This window comes from Leptonotus elevatus, chromosome 19, assembly GCF_054856555.1.
Source record: "Leptonotus elevatus isolate MCC_2025b chromosome 19, RoL_Lele_1.0, whole genome shotgun sequence".
In the NCBI taxonomy this organism is placed as follows: domain Eukaryota; kingdom Metazoa; phylum Chordata; class Actinopteri; order Syngnathiformes; family Syngnathidae; genus Leptonotus; species Leptonotus elevatus.
In genome coordinates this window covers 10983391-11000802 of record NC_141257.1, presented here as the reverse complement: position 1 = coordinate 11000802, position 17412 = coordinate 10983391, and the positions used below count along the sequence as shown (strand labels likewise).

The 17412-nt window shown below is 39.2% G+C and overlaps 2 protein-coding genes across 3 annotated transcripts; one reads left to right on the top strand and one right to left on the bottom strand.

Annotated features, from left to right (window-relative positions):
- Window positions 1-117: 117 nt before the first annotated feature.
- Window positions 118-3641, bottom strand: olah (oleoyl-ACP hydrolase). The gene is made up of 6 exons (XM_086061930.1): window positions 3109-3641; window positions 2370-2508; window positions 2173-2272; window positions 1781-1950; window positions 1586-1668; window positions 118-873 (listed from the first exon to the last, which is right to left on the bottom strand). The coding sequence occupies exons 1-6, from the start codon at window positions 3236-3238 to the stop codon at window positions 731-733; spliced, it is 765 nt and encodes a 254-aa protein (XP_085918056.1). The 5' UTR covers window positions 3239-3641; the 3' UTR covers window positions 118-730.
- Window positions 3642-3913: 272 nt separating this feature from the next.
- ago3b (argonaute RISC catalytic component 3b) lies at window positions 3914-15724 on the top strand. Of its 2 annotated transcripts, none has more exons than XM_086061927.1 (20): window positions 3914-4098; window positions 4278-4533; window positions 6715-6886; window positions 6974-7094; window positions 7198-7406; window positions 7492-7628; window positions 8240-8374; window positions 8482-8569; window positions 8649-8796; window positions 9302-9421; window positions 9492-9614; window positions 10866-10999; window positions 11074-11258; window positions 11357-11516; window positions 11648-11738; window positions 11830-12024; window positions 12102-12236; window positions 12309-12410; window positions 13048-13247; window positions 13640-15724. In XM_086061927.1, the coding sequence occupies exons 2-20, from the start codon at window positions 4515-4517 to the stop codon at window positions 13746-13748; spliced, it is 2583 nt and encodes an 860-aa protein (XP_085918053.1). In that variant the 5' UTR covers window positions 3914-4098; window positions 4278-4514; the 3' UTR covers window positions 13749-15724. The 2 variants fall into 2 exon arrangements, with proteins under 2 accessions (XP_085918053.1, XP_085918052.1); XM_086061926.1 differs by having other exon boundaries at window positions 3921-4098; window positions 9492-9635.
- The last annotated feature ends 1688 nt before the right edge of the window (window positions 15725-17412 follow it).

Genomic DNA, 17412 nt, shown 5'->3' with positions numbered 1-17412 from the left:
AAGTTGTTTTTTTTTACTCTTCTTCTCCAAATCACTTCAACTGATTTTGGAAGACATTATTCAGATGTGTTTGAATACTACAATTAAAAACAAAACGTAAAATTAAACCAGCCAAAGTGATGATTGTGGGGTTTTATTTGAGAAAAGGGTGACGGACGTAACAAAAAAAAAAGAAGCTCATTGAGAGTTTCAGAAATTGATTGCAGTGATTTTTTTTTTTAAGACAACTCTGTTGGACCACAAAAATTAAGTTGCTTAATTTACATTGGTCAATCTCTCGCTTTTGTCAGTTTCAAGTTATTTAGAGATCATTGTGGGGTTTTCTTTCATTAACAGAGGGGTACATTGGACAAATGTTGTTGGTGCATATTATATATATATACAGTACTAGAGATGGACTGCGCTACCACTTTTTTTCAGACCGATACCAGTACAAGTACTTAAGTCTAAGTAGTTACATGCAAATACTAATACCACTACTTCTTTTGATCCATAAAATTTCCCATTAAAAAAAGACAGCTCGTTTGAAAGAAAGACCAATATATCCCAATATAAAAATTTTCCTTAAAATTAATGGCAATTTTCTATTCTAATTTCTAGCTCTTGATGGTAAAACAACCACAAGAGGGCAGCCGCCATCACGGGTACCAACACCTTGAAATGAGGCCTGGTATCGGTACTCACACATCCCCTAATATATACACATATATTCACATTAAAACATATTTCTTCACAGATAGTCCATTCCTGACGTTTCTAGATGTTTCGTAACATGGTCTAATATTATTTTTTCATTTCCCGGATCCTTAAGGTAGAAATGAGAACCATCAAGCATCCTGATGACAAAATCTCCTGTTGTGATGTCTTTCCATGCTGTTGACAAATAATGCAATTATTTGCATTCAAACTGATAACAGCAAATACATGCAAGAAGACTAGATTTAATTGTAAAGTTAGTTGATGTATAGAAAAATATTAGATTCTCAACACCTATGCAAGCTGTAAACACTGCTGAATGTTTCCTTTATTAACTAATTCACTGCCATTGACAGGTATAGACTATAGAAAATTCATTTGAACTATTTCTATTAGTTTAACATTTTTTTTCCATTTTTGTTAACAAGAGTATGAAAACCTAGATTTTTTTTGTACATTTAGAAGAGCAATTTGTGATCAATCGTGAGTTAACTAGTGAAGTCATGCGATTAATTGCGATTACAAATTTTAATCGCCTGATGCCCCTCATTTTTAATAATCTTAGAAAGATATACATTTTTTGTTAAATTTTTAATAATATTCCTTTTTTTTTTTTAAGAAAATATTATTAAAATTTAGGGGCGCCAGGCGATTACAATTTTTAATCGTAATTAATCGCATGACTTCCCTAGTTAACTCTAACTACTAGCTAACTAAACTAGATTAATCACAAATTTATATATGTTCTAATACAATAAAAAACTTCTAGGTTTTCATACTCTTGTTAACAAAAGTGGGGAAAAAATTAACTAATAGAAATAGTTCAAATGAATTTTTGACGTCTATAGCCGTCAATGGCAGTGAATGAGTTAATTATCAGAGCACTGACCTTGTAAATCATGAGGAATATCATCTTTCCCATCAAAGCATGAGACTGGGCAGGTGAGGAATGGCCTTAAAGGTTTGCTACACCTGTAGCAAAACAAGTAAAATACAGTTGTTGTTATAAGCAAGCACAGTATATTAATTTTTGATAAATGTTTTTTTTTCTCTTTTTTTCTCGGTAACAGAGTTGTGCGCTCACTTGTAGTTCTCAACAACATGGAGGTCAGCCTTAAGCGCAGGAAGGAACAGTTTAAGAACTTCTGGGTTGGCCAGGAGCTCAGGCGGAGTTCCTCCGATGGAAATTAGCCACTTGAGAAAGTCATCATCTGATAAGTCACTTCTCTTTGGGGCTTGGATGCGAGTGTCAGACTATAAAGATACAATGACAAGACAAAATGATCTGACATGGAGTCATAAAAAAAATATTAAAAAAAACACACCACAAAACAACTGCAGAATTTCTTATGATTTCAATCCAATCAATATTTTATAATTCCCATTTGATCCCTCAAGGGGAAATCCAACTTAACATTCTGCTCTGCTATTTTTGACAGTACAAACAAAATGACAACAATTCGCATTGTCTCTTACATAAGGTGCAGATGCACCAGAAAGGAAAACGTGAATTGGCTCAATGTTGTGGAGTTTCTTCAGAGCATCTGCAACAGCGTAGCTTGTATAAGCACCAAAACTAAGACAAATCAAAAGGGTAAACATTAACAAGTGGTATGAGTATATATATTTAAAGTAAGAAGAAACATACAGTATATGTTGTTTTGTTCTCATACCTGTGGCCAAAAAGTGCAAATGGCTTCTCTTTGAGCACTGGCAATAACAAATGAAGAACTTCATCCACAATCTGCTGCATGTTCTCGAAGAAAGGTTCTTTAGCCCGACTTTCCCGTCCTGGAAGTTTGACAGCAAACACTGAAAGTAAAAGAATAACTATAATTTAGCCAGAGGTATCAAAAATACTGTACTGATTATACTCCTTACTTTCTACAATGGGTGGCAAGGCAGGAGAAGAGCAGAAGAAATTTGATCTCATCTATCACTTTCTTATTTTCCACAAGTAACACATTGCTGAAATACTGTACTAACCATATGTTGTAACGCATAAAGATAATTTAGTTACAACAGTTAATGTCAAGGTCATCTTGGTACAGATTGCTTCGTTTTTGGTCCGGAAAATACATGTGCTTCTGCTGTTGCTCAGTGGGGCGGATCAATTCTAGAGCAATCCTTGACACCAGGCTGTTTTAATAGTAAAGATAATTAATATAAAACTATGTGTAATTGCGTCACATATACAGTTGTATCTACTCTGATATATTGATTTGCGGGTGCAAATAAATTAAAGGTGAACAATGTCAAAAGTGGACATTGGGTCCTGGAACCTTGGAAGATAAAGTTTGGACATCCTGATTTACAGAATCAATAAGTATACCGCAAAACAGACAATCACAATATTATTCAAAACAGACTAATTATTAATATTGAACACTGTCAATGCTGACATGTGATTACCTTCTATGGAGCTGTTAAGGATGCTCCCCCAGCGTGCATAATTTATTGAGCCTCCACCTGCCCAGGGAAAGCAGATCAACCTGACAACAGCATCTGGCCTTTTCTTGAAACAATTGATAAATGTTTCCATCTTGGATTTGTACAACTAGTATGACTCGCAAAGTGATAAGTGTCTGTGTTGGCTCAGAATGCAAGGAAGCTGACTCTACGGTGAAAACAAAACAATATAGCGGTTACAAAAGCAGACGTAAAAGTAAGTTGCACAGCAAATCTTCAGCTATTACATTTCCGGGATTTATTCTTCTACGATTGTTTTTACTGCTGTCGTTTTGACAGGTAGACATCTTATGGTGGGGGGTGAGAATGTCAACACTGAATAGTCTTGCAGCCGTCAAGTTCAAGTTACTAAAAAAGCAAAATACTACGTGGATAGATGCTCACTGAAGGTGTTAAGTGGCGAGGTATGAAATTATAGGCGATTTAATTCTAAATTCGAAACACAAAAGTTGGGAGGAAGTGACGTTCTTTCTACAGTTGGTATTTCCTGACGGAGTTCCCTAGGTGGCAGCAGGAGCCTGACTTTTTGTCAAGTTAGGCTTATACACGCCATAGAAAAACCGGAAACGGTAGTCTTTTATTTCGTAATAGATGCTTAATAACCTCTTTTAATCATTTAAAACTGCGATATTAATGTAAAATTGTTTAGGATTTTTTTTAAAAGTACAATATATTTATCAATATCTAAAAGTGTTACTCAGGGACAGGAATACGATAAAACACTCAGACAAAAACTTATGTTTTTGAAGGGCTATTTCGGAAGTAATTGACGGCACGGTAGACGAGGGCGGCGGGCGCCGCATATACATTTCATACACCGGACTGACTGTAGCTGCTGTCGAGGCAGATTTCGGGGTAGGGAAACCTTGGTATCGTCTAATATAAAAAAACACCTCTCGCGCAAAGTAACAGGAAGACTGAATCAAATATTAGGTAAATATTCATATGAGTCTGTCGTGTTGTCACTCGGTCGTTAATGACGATGGCTAAAGCTAACTAATGTTACCGCAGTTTGTTGAGTGTTAGCGGCTAACACTCAGCCAGCCATATCGAGCGAACTCCCTTTCCTCCGCTTGTGCACATTTGAGAATATTGTCATTCTCTCCTTTCAGTTTGAGCTGGAAGAAATTCTAAAGAGGTAAGCGGGGAGGTTTGTGCCACTCTTGTTGGCTTACTTTGGGAAAGGCAGCAGAGAGAAGTACCGGCCAAGTGAACCCTCCTCCCCAGCGGCCCGGTTCCACATCAGCTGGAGCAACCGGAAGGCAGCGTTTGGACCTTCCGTGGACGACGTTCTCTAAACAGCTCGGGTCGTCTCTGGGTGCCGGGTCATCCGGGGAGAGAACTCATGAATGGAAAGCGGAACAACAGGTGGGTTGTCTTGCCTAGCGGTCGATCGTAGCTATTAACAGCCCTAATATGGTGTTCTGGTCTGTTTTTCTTGCTTATAAAATTTTCAGGCGAACATCTCTAGGTCTAAAAGCGCTGGCATCGTGAAAATTGTTTGTATATGACCACAGTTGCACTTGTTTTTATGTTTAACTGAGTGTCTAAATAAAAATCTATAAACACAACAAAATACATGTTAATACTGCACAATAGGGCTGAATAATTGATCAAATTCAAATCAACATTGTTCGAATGCAAAAACTGCCTTTTGGGGGGGAAAAGCTCGTTTTTATATTATGTATAGTTTATTTTTTAAGTTCAGCACTTAAGAAGTGCAGTCCACATGTTTACATATTGATTTATGAACATGATAAAGTCACATATTTGTTTGCATTGTTATTGTACTATGACTTTATGACTTGCTGTCTGTGCCACACTTGTTTGGTAGAATTTTGCAATTTTGTAAGTTTAAAAACTCGAATTGAATTGGATAAGCGGTCTTTCATGCTAACTCATGGTTCATTTGCCTTTATTTGAGCAGGACGCTAACCTAAAAGTCCAAAGCATTTATGTATAATAAATCTGATGTTGTTTGTTATAATTAGACATGGGCCGATAATAAATTTAGACGGTATGATTACTGTGAGTGAAAATATCGCGGATTCACTGTATTAAATTTACATCCCTGACTTAACTCTTTTTTTGGGGGGGTGGTTTGAATAAAAACAGCATTCCCCCCGAAACATGGTCTGCCCCCCCCATACACAAAATATTGACTATTTGGTACATTAAGAAATGTGCACCATGTTAAGTTTAAATAAATAAATGTTAACAATCTTCTGTTTTAATTCTAAACGAGACACACTGGTGAGCTATTTTTTAGAACAGACTCGTGGGCTACTCATATTTTCCTTAAGGCTAACTAGTATATGCTGGCGCACATGGGAAAATGCACATTAATCAAAAGGCATACGTGACTGACACTATACAGTATCTCCTTCGTCTAACCTTCCTTCATTGCGGTCCCCCATCCTCCTCCATGTCTGTCACCCATTCTCCTCTTTGCTAGGTGAGGAGAAAAATAATTAAATAATTGCAAGCGGTTAAATTCAAAGAGGTGGCTCGTTTACTCATCTCTGCAGGCAGCCAATCATATTGTGCCATGCTTACAAGTCCCCTCAAAAATGAAAAGAGGAGCTCATTACCGGAGAGAGTCAATTTATCATAACATATATGGCTTGTCTTCATGACTGTAGTTAACTTGGGGCCTCTTTATATTATACATCAACTCGTCAGGGGCCGATATTACATTCTGAAGGTATCGCCCTGTAGCGATAAATAAAGTTTTCTGAATCTGAATATATGGCCCCTCGGGCCTCTGGCTTGTGCTGTGATGTTCCTCCCATGACATCATCGCTATATCGCTTGTCTCCTTTCATTTTGCAAAGCTCAATAGTCCACAATTTTGTGCAAACTGCTCATGCTTGGGCAAGCAGAGTTATGATAGGTCATATATTACTCAATAGCCATGCCAATGTTTGACTGCCAGCATTCACACAACCGCAGCCAACAAGCATTTATTCCAATTGTGTGAGTAAATGAGTGAGCGAAAGAGAGAGCCTAAACCAGTTTATCTACGTCATTTGTCTGTCGAAGGCAGGTGTTGTGAAACCGTCAGGTGGGCCTGAGAGCCTGACTCACTTTGACAGATTTGTATGTGTTGCTTTTCCGCTACTGCCATAGCAACCCAAAAACTATTGAATGATTGCCAGTTAGCTGCTTCCTGCATTGATTACACAGCAACTGAGCATGTCAGGTCGTTAGTCAATTTACATTGTTGCTATGGGGCATAGTTTGTGAGTCTCAGCTTTGTGTGTTATTGATGTTATTTGCAACAGTTCTGGACAGATATTGAGCTACATTATCTTTGCTCTGGTTTTTCATAGCATGGGAGACAAAGCGATGCTAAATTAGAGTATTACACTCCAGGGGTGTCGCATCACAATTGTTTTCATCTTGGGCCACATGGTTGACCTCAGCGGGCATGTGATGTTACAATATGTTTTTTTTACCCTTGGCGTGGTTGAAATATGATATTATATTATATTATATTATAAAACATATGGTTTTCATAGCTCTCCTGTCTGTTTGGTGTGGTTCTAGGAGCCGCTAGTGCCCAAGCCCTTTTTTCATTGCCACAGCGACCCGGCTATGGCACCGTTGGGAAGCCCATCAAGCTTCTTGCAAACTGTTTCCAGGTTGATATCCCCAAGATCGATGTCTACCTCTACGAGGTCGATATCAAACCTGACAAGTGCCCTCGTCGGGTCAACAGGTAACAGAAGAGCCATTATCAAGATTCATCTTTGAACCTTTTGTCGCCAAATATGAATCAATCCATTACTGTGCTTTGCTTCCATAGGGAGGTGGTGGACTCCATGGTTAAGCATTTTAAGGTGACCATCTTTGGTGACAATCTTCCGGTTTATGATGGGAAAAGAAGCCTCTACACAGCGAACCCACTTCCGGTTGCCACTGGTGGGGTAAGAGTAGTCATTGCTGTCCATAGCTTCAATTCTTTGTAATTCGTCATTTTGCCAATCCACGGGGGATGAATTCCGATAGATAACAAACCCTCTTTCTCAGGTTGATTTGGACGTCACCCTCCCAGGCGAAGGTGGCAAGGACCGCCCATTTAAGGTCACGGTGAGGTTTGTGTCATTGGTCAGCTGGCATCTTCTGCATGAGGTTCTAATGGGACGTGCCGTAGCTGAACCACTGGACCTCGAGAAACCCGTCAGCACCAACCCAGTTCATGCTGTTGATGTCGTTCTTCGTCACCTGCCCTCCATGAAGTAAGATACTTTTCATCTGGCATTTTTTCCTTACCATTTCCAGTCCTGTTTTATTTCTAACAATTACTCTCTTCATGGCGACCAGGTACACGCCTGTCGGACGATCCTTCTTCTCTTCGCCAGAGGGTTACGACCACCCGCTTGGCGGAGGAAGAGAGGTTTGGTTTGGCTTTCATCAGTCGGTGCGGCCGGCGATGTGGAAGATGATGCTCAATATTGATGGTGAGATAGCGCAACATTCTGACAGTGCTGCCTTTTTCCCCCATTTTTTTTTAACCTTTAGAAAAGGGAACTTTGAGATAACTTGTGACTGTGAAATTTACAATTAGATCAAATGCTGCCTTTTCCCTCTTTGAACTCACCAAGGCATGTTGAGAATGTCCTGGTTTAGTCTACAAGGATTAATTTGTTGATATTTTGTGGCTTTCTGGAATCTACTGGGAATTGACGCTCTTTTTTTCTTTTGTTCAAGTTATCTTATTTCACGCGAGTCAGTGTACATGGGGTAGTTTCAAGCTAAAGACTGACTCTTATCATTACTCATCATAAGAGGACTGTCTGATTGTTAAATACAGTAAAAAAAAAAAAGTTAACAGTATATTGGCCAGCACTATTGATCCTCAAGGACCTGGGTAGGTTGACATGGCAGCCCATTGAGGCTGAAATCTGATTTGACATTTACCACAAGCAGTGAAGTTGCAAGAAATGAATACATTGATTTATCAATTGTAGCCCTTTATAGAACAATGTTTGTTCAACATTTCTTTAAATAGACACTCCTATCTGGGTTCACCGTACAATAAAACTTACTCTGTCCATGTCGTTTATTTCAGTGTCAGCCACGGCTTTTTATAAAGCGCAGCCGGTCATCCAGTTTATGTGTGAGGTCCTGGACATCCACAACATTGATGAGCAGCCTCGCCCACTCACCGATTCCCACAGGGTCAAATTCACCAAAGAAATCAAAGGTGCTGAACCTTTTCCAGTAATGTCAACCTGTTATTAGCATTTGCCGTGATTGTTTGTTTTGTTGTTGTTGTTGTTTTTTCATATACTGTTTCACTGTTATTTCCAGGTCTAAAAGTAGAAGTGACACACTGTGGAACCATGCGTAGAAAGTATCGCGTTTGCAATGTAACACGGCGCCCTGCAAGCCTCCAAACGTATGATTTGAATTTGTAAACGTATAACAAATTGTTGGTTGACCAAACCTGACATCTAACCAGTTCTTGAAATCCTCAGTTTTCCTTTGCAACTGGAAAATGGTCAGACAGTGGAACGCACAGTGGCACAATACTTCCGAGAGAAATACAGCCTGCATCTCAAGTATCCCCACCTGCCTTGCCTGCAGGTGGGCCAAGAACAGAAACACACCTACCTGCCCCTCGAGGTAACTAACTATCACACGCTCCCTCAATACAATAATAATAAGTTAGTTGCGGAGCCATTTTGGACGGGTTGCGGACAGGTAATAAAAAATTAGCAGGGCTTCCTCAGGTTACAACCGTACAGACTTATGATATTTCATTGTTACAGATGTCAGTGTTAAAAATATAATTTATATTTGCAATTGTCATGTTCATCATTTGTTTCTTAATGAGGTGCTTTGAAAGGCACTTTGAACATGGAGCCGAAACTGGTGTAGTTGAAATATGATACACAATAACATACATACATTTTAAACATTACATGTATTTATTTTTTTACCAGTAATTGTTCTTAACGTCTTTTAAACTTTGCTACAATAGGAAAATAGGGGCTCCCGTGTGACAACAGTTGAGAACCAAAGCTATAGAGTTTGTTAATTCATTAAATTGTCCACCAATAATTTTGAAGAACAAATGGGGAAAAAAATTATATCATATACATATAAATATATTTTCTTATTTTTCCAGGTTTGCAACGTTGTTGCTGGTCAGCGCTGCATTAAAAAGCTGACAGATAACCAAACATCCACCATGATAAAAGCAACAGCCCGTTCTGCTCCAGACAGACAGGAGGAAATTAGCCGACTGGTAAATATCCCCCACAGATTTACCGCTAACCCTTTTGTGATTTGTTGACTCAACTTTTCTCTCCCCGTAGGTGCGCAGCGCTAATTACGAAGCCGACCCATTTGTCCAAGAGTTCCAGTTCCACATCCGTGATGAGATGGCTCAGGTGACCGGCCGCGTCCTGCCGGCCCCCATGCTGCAATATGGCGGCAGGGTGAGCTCCGAACCCTATATGGTACTTACCACACATCATTTGCATGCCTTTCTTTCACTGCACATTTTAGACTAACAATCTGGACTACTCATCTGAAAAAAATGCATCTATTCTTTTGAGCACGCGTGCTATTTTGAATGAGCAGTTTCATTTTGATTTTCTTTCTTTTTTTAAAAGATTTGTTTCCATAATTTACCTTTCACCTACTGCTATGTCCAGGGTCTGCAACCTGTGGCTCTGGAGCTATATGTGGCTCTTGAGTCTCTTTCCTGTGGATCTAAAAAAAAAAGAAAGAAAGAAAGAAATTGGTAGAAATTATAATTTTTTACATATTTATATGTATTTTTTTAAGATGAAATATTCTTCAAATGAACTAATAATTTAGATAAAAAAATTATAATTAAAATTTCCCAAAAATATCACAGTCCAAATTTTTAAGTTGTCAGAAACAGATGAAAAAGTATCTAAAAATGTCCAAAAAGTGACCATAAAAGCATACATTTACCATAAAATGCCCATGAAATTGCCCCCCCCAAAAAAGTCTGAGAATGATTTTTTTTTTTTTTAAGGAAGAAAATAAAATGTTAAAAAAACTAACCTAAAATGTTCCAAAACATAAAAGAAAGGCAGAAAATTGCAATAAAATATTTTGGAATTGCCCAAAAAAGTCAGAATTATTATTATTTTTTTAAAGGCAGAAAATAAAATTGCTAAGTAGAAATCCAGAAAATTACAATAAAGTGTACTCAAAAATGTCAGAACATTTCTGGCAAAAAAGGCAGTAAAAATGTCAAACAATAGCCATAAAATGTCCAAAAAAGGAAGAAATAGAGAGGCAGAAAATGACCATAATATGTCTTTGAAATTGCCAATAATGTCAGAAATTAAACAGAAAGTCAGAAAAGTGTAAAAATGTATCAAAAGTTACCAAAATATAAATAAATAAATCCAAAAACGGAAGAGGAAAGGTGAAGAAAATGAATGTCAAAGTATTGGATGCTTCATATTTTTTGTTGTGGTTCAGCTCTAATGAGCTCATGGGCCCTCAGTACATGAGAGACTAACACAATGTTCTTTCATCACAATCTCCAAATTTTTTACATACAGATTTTTGGTAATTTATTTGACCTATTATAATTGGCTCTTTTGACATGACCCCATCATCATCCCTCTGTTGCATGAATCTTGCTCCCCTGTGTGCATCTGTGTGCTTGTCCGCTCCAGCAGATCAACCCTGCACTGTCTTTGCAGAACCGCACAGTGGCCACACCCAGTCACGGGGTGTGGGACATGAGGGGGAAGCAGTTCCACACCGGAGTGGAGATCAAGATATGGGCCATTGCCTGTTTCGCTACCCAGAGGCAGTGTCGTGAGGAGATGCTAAAGTGAGTTGGGTTGGTTGCTATTAGCCAACTAAAGACTTGTAATATGTGCCATAAAATGTTTGTTTTGTCTTTAGGGGCTTTACCGATCAGCTGCGGAAAATCTCAAAAGATGCCGGTATGCCGATTCAGGGTCAGCCCTGTTTCTGTAAATATGCCCAAGGCGCCGACAGTGTGGAGCCCATGTTCAGACACCTGAAGAACACGTATCTTGGACTGCAGCTAATCATCGTAATCCTCCCTGGGAAAACACCCGTCTATGGTATAAAAATGACCACTTCTACGCTTATTGTAATGGCTGAAATACTAATGATGGCTCTCACAGAAGCCATAATGAAATATCATATTTCTCATTCACAGCTGAGGTCAAGCGGGTTGGAGACACTCTCCTGGGCATGGCCACGCAGTGTGTCCAAGTGAAGAACGTAGTAAAGACCTCACCCCAGACATTGTCCAACCTCTGCCTCAAGATCAACGTCAAACTCGGAGGCATCAACAACATCCTGGTGCCTCACCAACGGTAACGATATCATAACGTAGCCTGTTTACATGACCATAAAAAAATAAGACAACTGGAAATAATCCGATTTTTTTAATAATCAGATCTGACGTGTTGTTAAAAAAAATATTGTGTTGTCGAAATCCATTCAGACCCTCAGTCTTCCAGCAGCCAATCATATTCCTCGGCGCCGACGTCACTCATCCGCCAGCAGGAGATGGGAAGAAGCCATCAATTGCAGCGGTGTGGCAATACATTCGACACAAAGACATTTTACGATCCACTTTTTTGCATGCGGTAAAATGAAGCACAATTCAATACATTTTCTCTTCAGGTTGTCGGCAGCATGGACGCTCACCCCAGCAGGTACTGTGCTACTGTGCGAGTCCAGAGGCCCAGACAGGAGGTCATCCAAGACTTGGCCTCCATGGTGCGAGAGCTCTTGATCCAGTTCTACAAATCGACTCGCTACAAGCCAACAAGAATTATCTTTTACAGGGACGGGGTGTCTGAGGGCCAGTTTAGACAGGTAAACAACTTTCTTCACAACGTTTTCACATTAGAATGACTCATTGACACCATTCGCCACAAACATTTTCTGTGTAGGTGCTATATTATGAGCTACTGGCTATCAGAGAGGCATGCATCAATCTGGAAAAGGAATACCAGCCAGGAATTACCTACATTGTTGTACAAAAACGACATCACACGCGCCTCTTCTGTGCAGATCGCAATGAGCGGGTGAGTATTATTTTTTGAACTCGTAACACAGGATCAGAATTGTGAAACTGATGATTTCTGGTTTGCTGGCAGGTTGGAAGAAGCGGAAACATTCCTGCTGGCACAACAGTGGACACTGACATCACCCATCCTCACGAGTTTGACTTTTACCTCTGCAGTCACGCCGGAATCCAGGTAAGCTTGTCAGGCCAACGGGAACAAAGTGAAATTGGGCTTTATTTTGACAATAAGGATATGCAACAGACGCTGGCCGAAGTCAAACTTGAGCGTCTTTCTATGATTTCAGACTCCTTTCAGTTGAGGTGCTTCTTATTTATGAGGGGTCGTCACTTCACATCGTTCAGGATTACAACACATTTGAATAACATTTAATGACGCATTTCATGCTGACAGCGACTATATTGATTGATATTTAAATCTATTAATATATTTATTTTTGTATTTATTTCCACATTTATTTTTATATTTACTTTTATTTTTTTGAATCTTGTTTCTTTTATTTTTGCATTTATATATATACATTTAATTGTTTTTATTTCCATTTATATTTATTTTTTGTAATTATATTTTTATATCCGTTTTTTTATTTTCACTTTTTCTTAATTTATTTAATTTTAATGTTGGCATATTTGGTTCTCTATAATATTCACTCCTGAAATGCTCTCACACAAATTACTGCCTCTAGATGGTAGCAGAGCACCCCATGAGCTCCTCAGCCTCATATCAGCAAAGTTCCTAAGTGGCAAAGTGAAGCACTTTTTCATATTTGCATTAACTTGCGCCTTTTTGTTCCTCTCTTCCCCGTCATTAGGGCACAAGCAGGCCGTCCCACTACCACGTGCTGTGGGACGACAACTGTTTCACTGCCGACGAGTTCCAGCTGCTCACCTACCAGCTGTGCCACACATACGTCCGCTGCACACGCTCCGTCTCCATCCCGGCACCCGCCTACTATGCCCACCTGGTGGCCTTCCGCGCACGCTACCACCTGGTGGACAACGAACACGACAGGTAAAGATTAAATTCTTCAATTAAAAAAAAAAAGAAGAAAATAAATATGTTCACAGTAAAGAAAAAAGAACCCGAGCCACGCGGGCCAGATGTGGACCTCCATGTCACTTCATGTGGTCCCTGCTAAAGTTTGTAAACAATCCCTTGACTTTTGTTCAAAACGCATCCATTATAAAAATCTTAGTAATCAAATATTTGATGGCAACAAGTATGGTGTTTTTTCGTTTGAGTTTTTGGGTGTATGAGAGAGAAAATTGTCCTTTTTGGCCCGTATGCCACCTGATAGCATCGACTACTATCCAGCATTGCATCTGCCTTCTCTGTGCAATTTCAATTCACTGATAACGGAATCCATCTTTTTTTTTTTTGGACTCCGTTGTTGTTGCCGCAAGTGCGGAGGGCAGCCACATCTCAGGGCAGAGTAACGGCAGGGATCCTCTGGCGCTGGCGAAGGCCGTTCAGATCCACCACGACACGCTGAGGACCATGTACTTCGCGTGAACACGCCAAGAGATGAGCCGCCTGGATGCGAGTGGAAGCGCCTGCGTCTCCTCCGCTGATGTTTCAGGGTTGAGGATTCTCCTTTTTTAAAATGCTCGTTTAGGGTCTCGGCTCAGATTTCACAGGAGCTCATTATGCGTTTGTACGTTGAAGACAGTAGGGAAACCCAAAGCGCCTGGTTCATTTTCATGTTCATTTAAGACCCTTTTAGGACGAATGAGTCCTGGTTTATTGTGTTAACGGTTTTACATAGTTCTTGTGTGTTTTAAACGGCAAGTTGACAGTCTGTCCGGTGACGGTTATTGAAAGATGACTTGCAGCCATCCCATGATGCCTTACTGTGAAGTGCATAAACGTAGACTGTTATTTCTGTTGTAGGTCATCAGCTGGTGTGATGTAGAGCACTCACAAGAAGTTTAGGATATTCATGCGTTTCACCCCAAAGCTGAATGTCCCACACTTTTTGTTTTGTTTTATTTCCTTTTAAACAAAAATCCACACTTACTTGCAGAATTAGGGCAAAGATGTCTGTCGGGCTTACCTCTGGGTGTCCTTCAGTGCAATAAGGTTCTGTGATGAGTGATTATTATTATTTTTGTCTTCAGAAAGTTTGTTTGGGGTCATGTAGCGGGATGCAAAGCATATATCGTGTGAAGGGATGCTACTGAAGTGCCTGATGGGATTAGAGTGTGCAATGTTTGCGTGGAATACGTTTCGTGATAAGCATGTCGGTTTGAAACGTTCTTTTAGCCTCACAGCAGAACCACCACAGTCACCGCAATTCAACTTTAGTTGCTGCTTGTTAAAGAATAATGTAGTATTTTCTTGAAAATGCATATGTTAATACAGAGGGACTTGAAAATTATATATTCACTGCACTTAAGGGTCATTTGCCTGCATTTGAAGCATCTTTCGTCATGTAAATAATTCCCCATTTCACATGAACGGAGTGCCCTGATGAGACGTGACCACTCGTTGAGTTTACTTGAAGTAAAAAAACAAAAACAAAAGCCTTTTAATCATCTTCAACAGCTTGGGCTTAACTGGACATTTGCATTTTTCCGCACACAAGTCCAAAGATTTGGGGCATATTTATATTTTGTGTAACAGAGTAATCACAGTTTTTTTTTCCCGGGGTATTATTTTAATAAGCGCGTTCAGTCTCAGAATCAGTTCATGCAAAGCACTGAGACCCGCAAAGTGACATCTGTAGTGCAACATTTCCATATTCTGGTCGAAGGTTCGTCCTCTGTGCCTTTTTGTGACGGTGCTGAAGAAGAAAAAAGAAGCAGCAGAAAATCAAAGAGCTATCCTCTCCATGTAATCATTACAATACTGTAGGGTGTTTTTGTACTTTGTGTGCCTCTGTCATATGCCAAGAACAAACATAAAAAAAAATTATATATATATGCAGAATTGATCTATTTTGGAGCTGACAGGACCAAAAGATGTGACGGGGGAAGTGTTCAGTGGATGGACAATGTCAATCACAACCCACATGCAGAGCTGCAGCCCTTGTGATAAAAGTAGTTCAACACAAACCTCATTTATTAGACGTTATACTGTATTCCCAAGTTTACTTCCTGTTTGATGTGCACATTGTTTGGACAGCAATAATAATATAATAAAGCAGCCGTCAAGTGTTTGTGAATCCACTATCTTTTCTTGATTATTTTTTTTTAACTATGTGAATCCGAGACGTTTACAGTCATAAATCTTGTCTCCCAGGAAAAACGAATACGAATACGATACCTGTTGGCTGCATATCACACCTATTTGACAATGTTCCCGTTTTGCTGTTTTTGCTGATATTTACGCTAGTCGAGACGGTTTTGTCTTAACACTTGCCTGGTCCTAATTTAAGCCTTTTATTTAGTTTTCATATTTAATTTTTGTAATATTGTCCTTGTTCAAAACAAGAGTGTTGTTTTGGTGGTGATAACTTGCTAAATGCAATTAAAATGTGCTCTTACGAATGGCCCTGTCCTTGTTTGTTTTCTTCAAACCTGGCATCTGCATTACACTTACTTGCTATAAATGAAATGATGACCAATTATGTGGGTCGCTATTCATCACACATAAAGGATCATAGAATACACATGCTGTTAATGTATTACTGTAATTGACTAAACAGTCCCATGGTGTACTCATCAGACCTCTATCTGCAGTTGAGTCCATCTCTCTCCCTCGCTCTCTTTCTCTTGGCACCATCATAATGGATTTGAAATGACAAGATGTGCTCTAACTGCAGACTTTCAGCTTTAATATAAGCATATTTACATCCAAGTTATGTGAACAGTTAACAGTTTATATACGTCTCCCACTTTTTAGGGGACAAATTAACAATCAAAAATCAAACTCTAACTATTTAATCATTGGTTATGGTCTACCAGGCCTCTACTACATGGGTTTTATACAGTTTTGTCCAATCCCAAGCTCTCACGCTTAATTTATGCAAGGAAAAAAAGTGCCTGTAGCCCAGATGGGAAACAAAAATAATAATTTCCCATTTTAAATTAATAAGGGGTTAATTTTGGGGTGTAACCTGGATGGGTTTCCAATTCAATTTACAATTAATTATGTTTCATATTTAAATTAAACGTGACTTGTGACATGTGGTCACGTGCGTGAGCATTGCACTAAAATGCGGAAGTGGTGTGACAACACCGGGAAGGAAAACGTTTGTAACAGGTTACAGTATGCTGTTTTGCTTACATTACGACCAAACGGTCTGAAACTGAGTGAAACGGAGCCAAGTATACAATTAAATAAAATAATTGACGAGTTGTGTTAACATAGCTTAAGCTTTCCCTTCCATTGTTTGAATGGGTTAGCTTAATCGCTAATGTAGCCTATAGGCTAGTTAGCGGCCCATACATTTTAATGTTTTAGCCGAGCCAAGCGGCTATCTGGCTATTCGGTGTGGTTAGTATGGTCCTACTGAAATAGGTGGGGGGGGGGGGGGCGTTAAGTTAAGTGGAACTTTTTACGAGTAGAATGGTGTATAATTGCACTTCCACTACAGTAGGTGGCAATGGCCCTCGTCAGAGTCTACAAGGAGTATTAGCTGAGCTCCTAAAAGGTGTACTGTACTTCATTTATTTATTTTTAATAGAAAAATTATACTATTTATAGTTGCAGCGGAGAGGGGTTTTTTTTTTTTGGGGGGGGGGGGGGTGTATGAGAAATTAAGAGGCACTGGTTTAGTAGCGTGCGTCACGCAATATTTCTCTGAATATGACCCATCAAGTGGAATGCAATTATTGCAATCGAACAGTTAAACTGATAATTATAATGTAGGTTGTGTTATTTCTTTAGTATTTGTCTAATTATTATTTGGACCTGTTTCTATGCAGGCCAGATCTGGTCTGGTCCTGAAGCTCGGAGACTTTCACTGCTGTGGTCGTTCATGCTGGTAGGAGGTTTATTTATTTATTTTTATTTTTTCTGGCCGGCACACTGACATGAAGACAGACTCACATACATAAACTAGCAACAAAAGAGAGCACCACAAGTATTTGTACTGTAATACGTTTATTAACCCAGGTAGTCTTTTCACCCAAAAATATATTGATCACATATGAGGTAAAAATAATTATGATTAAATTAAAACAGCAGCATTTTCTTATCTTAATTTTATTCAAAATTAATATCAACAAATCAA

Bases quoted from the DNA above. Each gene is read 5' to 3' on its own strand.
- olah (XM_086061930.1), bottom strand. From the start codon at position 3,238: ATGGAAACATTTATCAATTGTTTCAAGAAAAGGCCAGATGCTGTTGTC. The intron at 1,951-2,172 runs GTAAGAGACAAT...GTATCTTTATAG, and splicing joins CTGGTGCATCTGCACCTTAT to TCTGACACTCGCATCCAAGC. The intron at 1,669-1,780 runs GTGAGCGCACAA...GTTTTGCTACAG, and splicing joins CATGTTGTTGAGAACTACAA to GTGTAGCAAACCTTTAAGGC.
- ago3b (XM_086061926.1), top strand. The intron at 8,375-8,481 runs GTGCTGAACCTT...TGTTATTTCCAG, and splicing joins ATTCACCAAAGAAATCAAAG to GTCTAAAAGTAGAAGTGACA. The intron at 11,517-11,647 runs GTAACGATATCA...AAATCCATTCAG, and splicing joins ATCCTGGTGCCTCACCAACG to ACCCTCAGTCTTCCAGCAGC.